At 41.1% G+C, this 12,267-nt stretch overlaps 1 protein-coding gene across 3 annotated transcripts in view; it reads right to left on the reverse strand.

Moving 5' to 3' along the window:
• LOC110260221 (uncharacterized) overlaps positions 1 to 12,267 on the reverse strand; it is a 169,916-nt gene that overhangs the window by 120,723 nt on the left and 36,926 nt on the right. For 2 of the 3 annotated variants that reach the window (XR_002343082.2, XM_085021032.1), the window contains exon 2: positions 4,720 to 4,872. The exons of the other annotated variant lie outside the window; for it this stretch is intronic. Coding sequence is in view for 1 of the 2 variants with exons in the window: in XM_085021032.1 (XP_084877158.1) it covers positions 4,720 to 4,872 (153 nt within the window). In the remaining variant the exon portion in view is untranslated. The remainder of the gene's footprint in view (positions 1 to 4,719; positions 4,873 to 12,267) is intronic. 3 annotated transcript variants of the gene reach the window in all.

Below are 12,267 nucleotides of genomic sequence, written 5' to 3' on the forward strand. Positions count from 1 at the left end.
AAAATGAAGAACGATTTAAGAAAGTAAAAGCGCTTAAACATTTTTCTCTTTACCCTTCAGTTATTTAATTGCTTCCTCATGTAACTTTGATCTATTCATATATATATTATATATATGAATTGCATTTATTATTTAATGAGTAGTTACTCTATGCAAATGATAGTATGAAAGAGCTGCAAAAGACTAAAAAGGCAAAATTCAACACTCCTTTATGATTAAAACACCCAGAAAATAGGAATCAAAGATCACTTCCCTCTACTTACTAAAGGGCATCTACAAAAAGCTTACAACTAACAGCATATGCAAGGATAAAAGAACGGATTTTTTTCCCTCTAAAATCAGGAAGAAGAAAGGGGTATCTTCTGTTACCACTTCTATTCAACACAGTGCCTTAGGTTCTAATGAGAGCAACTAGGCAAGAAATAGAGTCTCCAGATTAGAAAGGAAGAAGTAAAGGCATCTTAATGGTCTGATGAAATCGTCTTATAGAAAACCCCAAAGAATCCACTAAAAAATATTAGAATAAATGAGTTCAGCAAAGTTTCAAGATACAAGATTAACCCATATACAAAGGTTAATTGTATTTTTATACATTTGTAATGAGTGACACAAAAATAAAATTAGTAGAAAAATCAATTTACAAGAGCATCGAAAAGAATCACATATATAGAAATAAATTGTAAAAAAATAAGAGCAAAACTTACACTCTAAAAGCTACAAAACCTCATTGAAAGAAATGATAGAAACACTAAGTAATTGGAAAGGTATCCTGAATAGATGGATTGAAAAACTTAATATTGTTAAAACGGCAATACTCTCCAAAATGACCTACATATTCAATGCAATCGCTATTAGAATCCCAGCTGACTTCTTTGTATAAACTGATGAATGGCTTCTAAAACTCATATGGAATCACAAGGGCCCCAATAACCAAAGTAATCCAGAAAAGAACAATTAGGAGGATTCGCAATTTCCAATTTCAACACTTGCTATAAGACAAAACAGTGATCCTTGAGGAAGTGTGGTACTGTCACAAGACATAGATCAGCGGAACAGAACTGAGAATTCAAAAATGAACCGTCATGTCTGCAGTCAACAGATTTTCACCAAGGGTTCCGAAACCATTCAATGGGGGAGAAGAGTCTTTTCAGGGACCACTGGATAGGCCAACATGCAAGAATGAAGAGGGACCCCAACTTCACACCATACACAAAAATTAACTCCAAATGTATCAACACCTAAAGAGCAGAACTTAATCTGTAAACGTCTTTGAAGACGATATACGCTTACATCTTCATGACCTTAGGTGAGGCAGTGGTTACTTAGATACAACATCAAACGTGAAAGCAAGGAAAGAAAAGAATAGGAAATTGGACATCATTGACAACTCCAGAACAACTAAATCCTGCAAACATCACATAAGTGAGTGTGGAAGCTGATCTTTTTCCTTCATCAAGCTTGATGATAATTTCAGCCACTGCTTAACTGCAGCTTTGAGAGAGGCCTGAGACCAAGGACCTAGTGAAGCTGCACTAAGAATCCTGACCAGACAGTATTTATTTTTATTAATGATGCTTTTAAAAAATAGGCAAATGGGAGTTCTCGTCCTGGCTCAGTGGTTAGCAAACCTGACTAGTTTCCATGAGGTTGTGGGTTCGATCCCTGGCCTCAGTCAGTGGGTTAAGGATCCGGCGTTGCCGTGAGCTGTGGTGTAGGTTGCAGACGCGGGCTTGGATCCCGTGTTGCTATGGCTGTAGTGTAGGCCAGCAGCTACAGCTCTGATCTGACCCCTGGCCTGGGAACTTACATATGACGTAGGTGTGGCCTAAAAAAGAAAAAAAAAAGAGGTGAAGGATCCGAATAGACGTGCATTGATATACAAAGGGCTAATGAGCATAGAAAAGACGGTCAACGGCCTTAGCCATCAGGGAGCCATAAATCAAAATCACAAGCTACTACTTCAGATTCACTAGGATGGCCAAAATAATAACAACAATAATAACAAGAGCTAATAACAAGTTTGGAGAGAATGTAGAAAATTGGAGCTTCATATCCTGCTACTGGAAATACGAATAGTGCCATCATTTTAGAAAACTGTCTGGCAGGTCCCCAAAAAGTTAAATACAGAGTTACCATGTGACCCAACAATTCCATTTCCAGGTATGTATTCAAGACAAGAGACAACAAATGTGTACACGAAATCTTGTATATGAATGTCCATGTAATCTAATTCATTGCAGCCAAAACTAGAAAAACTCCAATGCCCATCAATAGATATGTGGATAAATAGAATGTGATATATTCATATAATGGAATACTGTTCAGTGACACGGATGAACCTTGAAAATGCTATGCTAAGTGAAGGAAGCCCACCATCACAGACCCCATATATATGATTACATTTTATGAAATACCCAGAAGAAGAAACTCTAGAGAGACACAAAGTAGGTTAATGGTTCTTGGGGCTGAGCAGAAGTAGTGGGCGGAGGTGAGGAATGGTAGTGACTACTAATTTTTTTTTTTTTTAACTTTCCGGAATGATGAAAATGGTTTAAAATTAATTGATGGCGGGGTTCCCATTCTGGCACAGCAGAAGTGAATCCAACTAGGAACCATGAGGCTGCAGGTTTGATCCGTGGCCTTGCTCAGTGGGTTAAGGATCCGGCGTTGCCGTGAGCTGTGGTGTAGGTTGTAGACACGGCTCGAATCTGATGTTGCTATGGCTCTGGTGTAGGCTGGCAGCAACAGCTCCAATTGGACCCCTAGCCTGGGACCCTCCATATGCCGCAATTGCATCCCTAAAAAGACAAAATAAGTAAAATTAATTGATGGTTAATAGCAGCGATAGTTACATGGCTCAGAATATTTAAAGAACTATTGAACTGCATACTTGAAATGTGTAAATTGTATGGTGTGTGAATTATATCTCAAAGCTCTCATAAAATAGACTACATTCCTTATGTGCTAAGAATTTGCATTACATAGAAGAGAAACACATTCGGCTGTTCTTAAATATAGCAAATAGTGGAGATATCATAAAGAACGAGAGACACAATGTCATGCTAACAAAATATGGGACCAAGATGTTAAAGATTTACAAAAAGCATAGATATGAACAAGTGATTCTCGAGGCTGAACCTCAGAGGCACAGAAGGAATTCTTGCATAAAAGAAAAGCAGGAATAGATGTAGAGCTATGAGGAAAGAGTTTGATTCAGACTTTGAGACCTTTGCTGACTTTTTCTTTCATTGGTTTTCAGGCGCTATGGCACATACTTTATAATCAAGTGACTTTGAAATAATCAAAATATATCTATACTTGAACACAGGAGACATACCCCCCCACACACATGTCATTTCTCTACTCTGGTGAATGGTGTTTCTATACTGTGTAAGAGGTACTAGAATTGGAGACTTGACAGCCAAAGACTTTACCCTCAAAGAGCCTTTAGTCTAGTGGAGAAGACCAGAAAGGCTGCCATTCAATGTTCTGTGATCAATAGCATGTGACGGCTGTGTGGACCTAAGCATCAAATCTGGACCTGGATACTGAAGACGATGCCCGAGATGATCACTGGGGGATGGATGGGTGATTGTTAGCCAGGAGGATGCAGGATGAACAGAGCCTGTTTTAGTACATTTGCAGAACTACTTCGAAGTCAGTTTGATTGCCATGGGCAAGGTATCTGGATGTAAGGAAAACACTAAAGTGGAGGTAACTCAAGGACAGAATATGAAACCAAAAACAGTATTGAAACAGTTCCTTAAATCATCCCAGCAAGGTGCAGGAGAAAAGAATTCATATACCCGGCTTCTAGTATCAGAATATCCTCTAATCAAACGTGAAGTGCCTTTTGGTCTCAATTTCCTTATATTTATTATGACTACTCAAACTTGTTACAACATCTCTTCAGTCTTACATTTTAGGGTCCTGCATATCTGCAAACAGTCCTCTGGCACAGACCTTTAAGATAGAAACCATATACCTTAAAAGCACACCGTTAAAACCATTGCCCCAAGAATGTCCGTTACTTATGAAACAAGTTGAAGAATGTGTAATTTGAAAACAAATCTAAGTCCACATTTCAAGAAACTTTGTTTATTCCTTTTCCTCTTCTTCCCACTCTGTAAGACATTTTGCCAAGCCTTCTAACCTTCTAACTCTTTGCTGCAGAAAATACAGGAGGCTCTGCTCTTATCCTAACTGCAGGACTTAGCTTCAAGTCCCAGGTACTGACTCTTCAAGTACATCCACATGAAGCCCAGCTCAAGCACATGCAGAATGGCTTACATGGTAGACTGTGTGTTGCACTGATGTTAGACACGGGACTTCCAGGTCAGATCACCTGTAGAACAACTGTATTGTGGTTGAAAAAATCACCCTCTCTTTCTCAGCCTAACTATACCTAGGACATAAATGAATGTATACATATACATGCATGCATATGTCTATATTAATTATGTCTTTTTAGTGTCTGATATTTTGATACCCTTGGGGCCATGCAGATGGTTGCCTCGTCGTGAGCTAGCCAATAACCAGGTTATGAGTGTGCCTTTCATATTCAATCCAACCAATCGAGAGCCCATCCTCTCATCCTTACCTAGCTCTTATACTCCAGGCCACCATCTGCCTGCCCCAATCACCCCAAGACCAGGTACCAGTCAACTAAGGACAGCCCCTACACTCCAAAGCCTGCTGAAATTATTCCTACCTGCTTACCTGGTCTCACGTAGCCATCTACTCCTGCAGAAGCCACAATAAAGGCTCTAGCCACAATTTCTCCCTCTCCCTCCTGATGGACCCCAATACTTCTTGGGGGGGCCCTCTCCTCTCTCCTGTCCAGGGCATGATGTGACCCCTTCCTCTTGAGATCTGCAAGTGTAAGAAATGATCTTTTCAGTGTTAGTCGCCTCCTGATCTATTGGCTTTGTCATACCTAAATAATAAAACATACCTTAAGACACATATATGCATAGTGATGCAAAAAAAAAAAAAAGGCTATGCTCTTTGGCTGCATTTTATGCAAGAATTTAAGGTTCAGTTTGGTTGATCCCATCACATCTTTATTCCCAGCTATTCATGAAACTTCCAGGCACTTGTGACAATTGACGTTTCATATTATAAGAAACAGTGGAAAGAGTTTAGTTGCATTCATCCCATTCAAGTATTTAACCATTCATTTATCCACTCTTGACTTTATTAAAATACTGATTGAAGCCCATTCTTAAGCACTGGCTTAAATTCTGAGAGTTTAGTAATAAGGAAGGAAATGGTGCTTTTCCTCTAGAAGCTTATAATCCAACAGGATTCAAAACCTGGCTTCATGCTTCTAAGTTGGGTGTTCACTGGAAAGTCACTTAAAATCTACTTGAAACAGGAGTTTCTCATGTGTGTAATTGACATAGAAATCCCCACCTCACATGGTGGTTGTGAAAATTAAATTATGCTGTGTACACACAGTGCTTATTCCCAAACCAGTCCTTTTCTGAATATCTTCCCTTTAATCATTCCATCATCTGGAGGCAAAGGAGAAAGAAACAGTCTTCCTTTTGCCTTGGTGGAGTTAAAAGGCTTCCATTCGCTTGTGGAACTTGTCAATTCATCACTTCTCTCAGAGTCTACTCCTTACTAAGCAAAACCTTAACCTGTAGTATATAGTCTATGAGATTTTTTTTTTTTTTCCTTTTTATGGCTGGCACCTGCAGCATATGGAAGTTCCCGAGCCAGGATTGAACTGGAGCTGCAGCTGTGGCCTACAACCCAGCAATGGCAACACTGGATCTGAGCCGAATCTGTGACCTATGCCATGGCTTGGGGCAATGCCAGATCCTCAACCCACTGATCAAGGCCAGAGATTGAACCCACAACTTTGAGGATGCTATGTTAGGTTTTAAACCCACTGAGCCAAAATGGGAACTCCAATGAGGTTCTTCATGATGAAAAGCCCTCTGAATAGTACAGGATTGTTCAACAAAAGCATTCCACTCTTTCAACAATCTCATTATCACCTCTTTTATCACACACATGCACACGCACACAGAGACACTCAACTTGGCACTGCAAAGCTTATAAATCTAAAAATTACTCTTAGTAACGTGTGTATGAGGTGTGTAGCCTCTGTTGGGAAGAAGAACTTTAAGGATTTCTTTGGCTGTCAACAGAGGGAAGAATGAATGTGAACACTGGCCAGTCTCCTGGTCTCCTCCACGGGCCAGTAGTCCTTCGGTGAATACCTCAAAAGGAGCACAGGAATGCATAGGTGATTAAACACCAGGCTTCACACACACATGAACCTGAGCTTCATCCAGTGCGATTATTTCCCCAGAAGCCCCATAAAAGAGTTTGAATCACCTCCTCCATTATACAGATGATATTTCCTCCAGTTGGATATAATAACTCCTGTCCCCTCAGCCAAATGGTTAGGTATCCAGATGACTGGGTAGAGAAGAAAGCCAAGATGCTATTGAACAGGCCACTTTTAATGGAGGGAACACCTTGGAAAGTATTACTTCAGATTCCTTTTAGAAAGAGGAGGTAGAACTTGGCCCATTAACAAAGGCAAAGAAAAGCTTCAGGGACTGAGGGAAATAAATCCCAAGTGCCTGGAAAGAGGAGTCCTGGTGAAGTTAAGAGCAGCTTAATTAACAATGTGTTCACAAGGAGTGACCCAGCTGAGTCACAGATGATGTGCCAATGGTGCTAGAACCCACCATACCACCCATATGGTGGCTGAACACACGTATGTAAATAATCAACTGACTCTTCCATGCATTTGGCCGGCTGGTTTTGGTTTTACATAGTTTTTCAGGACTGACTCATTTTTAAACATATAGGAACATCTGCAAACTGTGCAATGACCAAGAGAAACATTAAGAAGGTGAAGTTCCTTTCAAACACTAATTTAAAACAATAACTTAGAATACATGATGGAAGAGTACTAATGAGTTTCTTTTTTTTTTTTTTTTTTTTTTAAAGGTCAAAGACTTTTTTTTTTTTTTTTTTTTTTTTGGTATTTTCTTGCCTTTTCTAGAGCCGCACCTGCAGTATATTGAAGTTCCCAGGCTAGGGGTCTAATCGGAGCTGTAGCCACCGGCCTACACCAGAGCCACAACAACTCGAGATCTGAGCAGCGTCTGTGACCTACACCACAGCTTAAGACAATACCGGATCCTTAACCCACTGAGCAAGGGCAGGGATCGAACCTGCAACCTCATGGTTCCTAGTCGGATTCGTTAACCACTGAGCCACGATGGGAACTCCCCAATTTTTTATTTCTTTAAGCACACTGTAATGTATGGAATAAAGTGCATTTCAAACGTATTTTGAAATGTTTTCAGTTTTTACACCATGTAACTGTTTACGTAGCAAAATGACACCTTTTTGTTGTTTATTCTTAGATTTTTAAGTATGGAGAGCTGAGCTTATTATCCTAAACCAAATGACACCACCTATCCTTACAGGTGATGTTGGAGTTTAGTCTACCTGTTGCCCAATTCTCTGGTGCTCAGTCCCATTCTCTAGCTCATAGATACTCAACACAAAGCTTTCAATATATGCCATTAAATATTAGTATATCCTATAACATGTCTACTGCTTGACACGTGTTTCAATTTACATAAATGATATTACGTTAACTTGTCTTCTTTTTCTAACACTGTTGTGAGGATCTATCTGTGTGGCTAAGAACATTTAATCTGGGTTTCTTACTGACACCCTTAGTTTCTCAGTGGGCATCTATCACTTACATATTTCCTTAGGGATTAACCTGGGTTGGCTTCAGTTCCCTGCAACCAAAAATAACACTGAGCATCAGGACTGGAGTTCTCACTGTGGTGCAGCAGCTCAAGGATATAGCATTACCTCTGTGGCAGTGTGGGTTTGATACCCAGCCTGGTGCAGTGGGTTAAAGATGGGGTGTTGCCACGATTGTGGTGTAGCTTGCAGCTATAGCTTGGATTTGATCCCTGGCCCAGGAATCTCCATATGCCATGGGTGTGGCCCTAACAAATCAAAAAAAAAATTTTTAAAAAAGCTTCTATGGGGTTTCTAATGAGCATTTATTAAAAATTGTTTTGGAATATATGGGGTTGAGTTGGCTGTGTCACAAGGAAAACATACTAATTTTAGCTTATTATTGCCTCATTACTTCTCAAAATGACTGCACCTGTTGACTCTTCATCAACAGTTCATAAAAATCTTGTCCTAAGTTTTGATAGCAACTGACGGTCCCAACATTCCCATTCTTTGGGTATAAAGCGGTGCCTCATCAGGTCAACACTGCTTTGTCAAATAAGCACAAACATTATTATATATTCTTCAGACATTTCGATTTCAGTTTTTGTAAACTGCCTGGTCACTTTGCCCATTTGCTTATTGGCCTCCCGCTTGAGTCTGTTCATTATATTTTGGATACTAATTCCTTAATTTTAACATTAAAAATATCTTTTAACTTTAGAAATGATAACAAATGTTATCAATTGGTTAACATTACCCAAGATAGGAGGTCCTGCTGTGGCTCAGCAGTAACAATCCCGACTAGTATCCTTGAGGATGCAGTTTTGATCCCTGGCCTTGCTCATGGGTTAAGGATCCAGCATGGCCGTAAGCTGTGGTATAGGTTGCAGACGCAGCTCAGATCCAGCGTTGCTGGGGCGGCTGTGACTTTGGCCAGTAGCTGCGGTTCCAGTGCAACCCCTAGTCTGAGAACTTCCACATGCTGCAAGTGTGGCCCTAAAAAACAGACAAAAAAACTTTACCCAAGACATCCTTCTCAAATAGAGATCTGGAAATGTTTGTAATCATTCTACATATTTGTGGCTTATGCATTAGTCTTAGATTTTCATCACTCTTAAGTCATTTGGATATTCTCACACAAGGTCTATCAGATATATAGTTTATGTAATAAAAGCCAATATTTAGAAACATTGATGATATTCCAGGTACTTTTAAAAGCATTTCACAGGTACTAGCATATTTAGGTCTCCAAACTACCTCCAAACAAATGAGGTTAACAGTTATTATTCCCGTGTTACAAGAGAAAAGTGAAGCATCAAAAATTAAGTAATTTGCCCCACGTTACAGCCTGGAAGTGAAAAGTTCTAGATTTGAACCCATGGTATCGACGCTTCACAACTCGTGCTTTTCCATTTAGATTTTTACACCAGTGCAGGACATCTCTTCAAATCAACAGTCCTGCCTTCCATTCTTCTCTCCTCCCTCCCTCCCTTCCTCTTTTCCTTTTCTTTCATTTTTCTACAAATATTTAAACGTCCACTATGTACTGGATATAAGTTATAAGTTGTAAGCACACAGTTGTTATTTTAAGTCTGGATAATGTCATCAATAAATAGGGCAGGAAGCACCAAGGACCAAGCCCAGGAACACTCAACAGTATGATGGGGCCAAAGAGCAAAAGCTTCTTTGCACAGCCGGCTCTCGACTCTCCATACTCCGATTCCAGGTCCCCTTGGCCCTGAGTGTCCTCCCACCCAGAGGCCCCGCAGAATCTCAGTACATTATTACACATTCCTCCAGCAAAATGAGTCCACTGGCAGGCCCCCAGGAACACAGAGTCGTATATGAGGCTCCCCCAGCAGGCTGGACTGGCTCCAGCTGTGGTCACAGGTAGCCGCAGAGACAGGCATAAATGCAGGTCCTGGAGACTGGACCAAAGGCATGGTGGGTCGGGTGGGTGGAACCACAGGCATCCTACATAGGTGCCAACCAGTGACCTCTACCCAAATGGTGACAAAGGAAAAAAAAAAAAAAAAAAAAGGAGCATCATAAAAACAGAAGGATCCTTTTATCTCCCTGCCCCCATCTTCTCCCACAGAAATGCATGGCTAATTTTTCTGGATTCTTAGCTAGCTACTAGATAACACTCATTGTAACAGCTACCACTGCTTGGGCTAGCCGGAATAAGTTACAGACATTTTGCATTCTCTTTTGGCTTTAGGAAACCCTTGAAACCCAGGTGTGATCATTTCTGATTCAGAAACGGTGAGTTATGTACGTGCCTCATAAACTATGGAATCAGCACGCAGACTCAGACTTCCCTGGCATCAGTACTCGTGATTTGTCTCCTCAACACATCACTATTGATAATCATGTTAACAACAACAAAGCATATTTGTATTTCCTATGCATTGGGCACAGCATCAAGGGGTTTTGACAAATTTCCTCAGTTATCCTGACAGCAATCCTACCTGGGTCAAGGCTTTCCCACTCTATGATTTTTAAAATAATTATTCTTTTCTTCAACAGAGGATGGAACTACGTCTTTGATGTATAAGCAACTTACCCAAGTTCCTCAAGGAGTAAAACCCAGAGACGGAATCTGAAATCAGTGAAACGTGACCCTGGACCCCCAGCTCTTGATGCTCTTGTCTCCCCAGTGTGTGGACAGTCTTCGGCATCCCCATGGTTCAGCCTCCTCCCAGGGATAAATGCTGACAAATTTCCTAAGAGCACCTGAAAGCAGTATGCTTCTCAGGGCTCAGACTATATTTAAGATGTCATGGGAGCTTGAATTATCAAATGAATACATACATATGAGTTTGCCTTCAGAGAGCTGCGTCTCTTCTGAGAGAGACAAATGTCATATGATATCATATATGTGGAACCAAAAAAAAAAGTGATATGAATGCACTTCATTACAAAATAGAAATAGACACACAGACCTAGAAAACAAAGTTATGGTTACTAAAGCAGAGAGTGGGGCGGGGGAATAAATGAAGGGTTTAGGATTAACATACACAAACTACTATAAATAAACAAGGACTACTATAAGGCACAAAGAACTGTACTCAGCATCTTATAATAACCTATGGTGGAAAAGTATGTGAAATAACCTATAATGGAAAAGAATCACTTTGTGGTGTGATTGAAACTAACATAACATTGTAAATTAAATATACTTCAATAAAACCTAAAATCAATTTTAAAAAGGTGTATCTTTGAAGCTCTATGAGAGCTATAAACTCCTTGTCTGGTTTCTTTTTGCCTTTTTTTTTTTTTAAAGGGCTGCACCACAGCATATGGAGGTGCCCAGGATAGGGGTCAAATTGGAGCTGTAGCTGCCGGCCTACGCCGCAGCCATGTCAGATCCAAGCCACATCTGTGACCTACACCACAGCTCACAGCAAGGCTGGATCCTCAACCCACTGAGTGAGGCCAGGGATCAAACCTGCATCCTCACGGATGCTAGTCAGATTCGTTTCTACTGAGCCGGGATGAGAACACCTGGTTTCTTTTTGTGTCCCCTCAACATGCCTGAATTTGTGTCAGCATAGAGAAGTTAATAGCTAAGGATTAAAAAGGAGGAAAGAAAGAATGGGTTAATTTAAACGTGTTCCTCTTGAGGACAATTTCCAACCCTTTCTTCCAGGGAGGAAGAGCTGGAGGCGTCTCCATCTTCAATAACGACCACAGCCCTCCGCTAGCAGATGCTAGTTAAATGAGAGTTTAAAAGGATGACCACTCTGATCTAAACCTCCTGTTCTACCCCAAACGAATGATCTCCATCAAGAGGAAGATGAGTCTGTAAGGCACTTTCTGTGATTTTCAGATACAGTCCTTGGAGCCAGGCCAAGCCAACAAAAGATGGCTGGGGACACATGCTAGCTAGAATGTGGTCCATATGGAAGCCTCATTTCCTAGAAATGCATATGGAATCACTAGAAATTCTAAGACTTCAGGTGACGCCGTGAAACCAATTCATATAGCAGACACTCCTGTGTGTGCACACACATGTGCACACATCCACACACATATGGGAGTCTCATTTCCTATCAGAAAGATGAACTCTTCGCAAGTTCCCTCTCGTATTAACCATGACTTTCATTTTTCTTGTATGCGGAGGCTGTGACACAAGGGGTCTTGCTGACCCTGGAGGGACTACTCTTTCCAGGAACAGCAAATTCCTAGGGATAGTTAACCACCTGCCCAAAGAGCATGCCTTTCAAATGCAAACCAACCAAGCCAGAGCCATCCCCACAACTACCTCCCCTGCTGGACCCTCCCACCCCCACCACCATCTACCTGCCTGGATCACCCTGGGGCAGGCACGGCACCAAGACCTGGGAGAGCTTATATTCCAGGGTTCACCGCCATCATTCAAACCAGCTGAGCCTACGTCTGCTCACCCTGCCTTTCCCGTACCTTTCTGTGGAAACCACAAAATGAAAACCCATGTTTCCCTTTCTCCCTCTGCCCCCTGACCAACCCTGGTGTTCCCCCAAGGGGCCTCAGGCATGCACCTTTCTCTGA

The sequence above is a fragment of the Sus scrofa genome, chromosome 4, assembly GCF_054392235.1.
Source record: "Sus scrofa isolate SSC_HxYL_T2T_F1_AM1 chromosome 4, Sscrofa_HxYL_maternal_Yorkshire_Landrace_v2.0, whole genome shotgun sequence".
In the NCBI taxonomy this organism is placed as follows: domain Eukaryota; kingdom Metazoa; phylum Chordata; class Mammalia; order Artiodactyla; family Suidae; genus Sus; species Sus scrofa.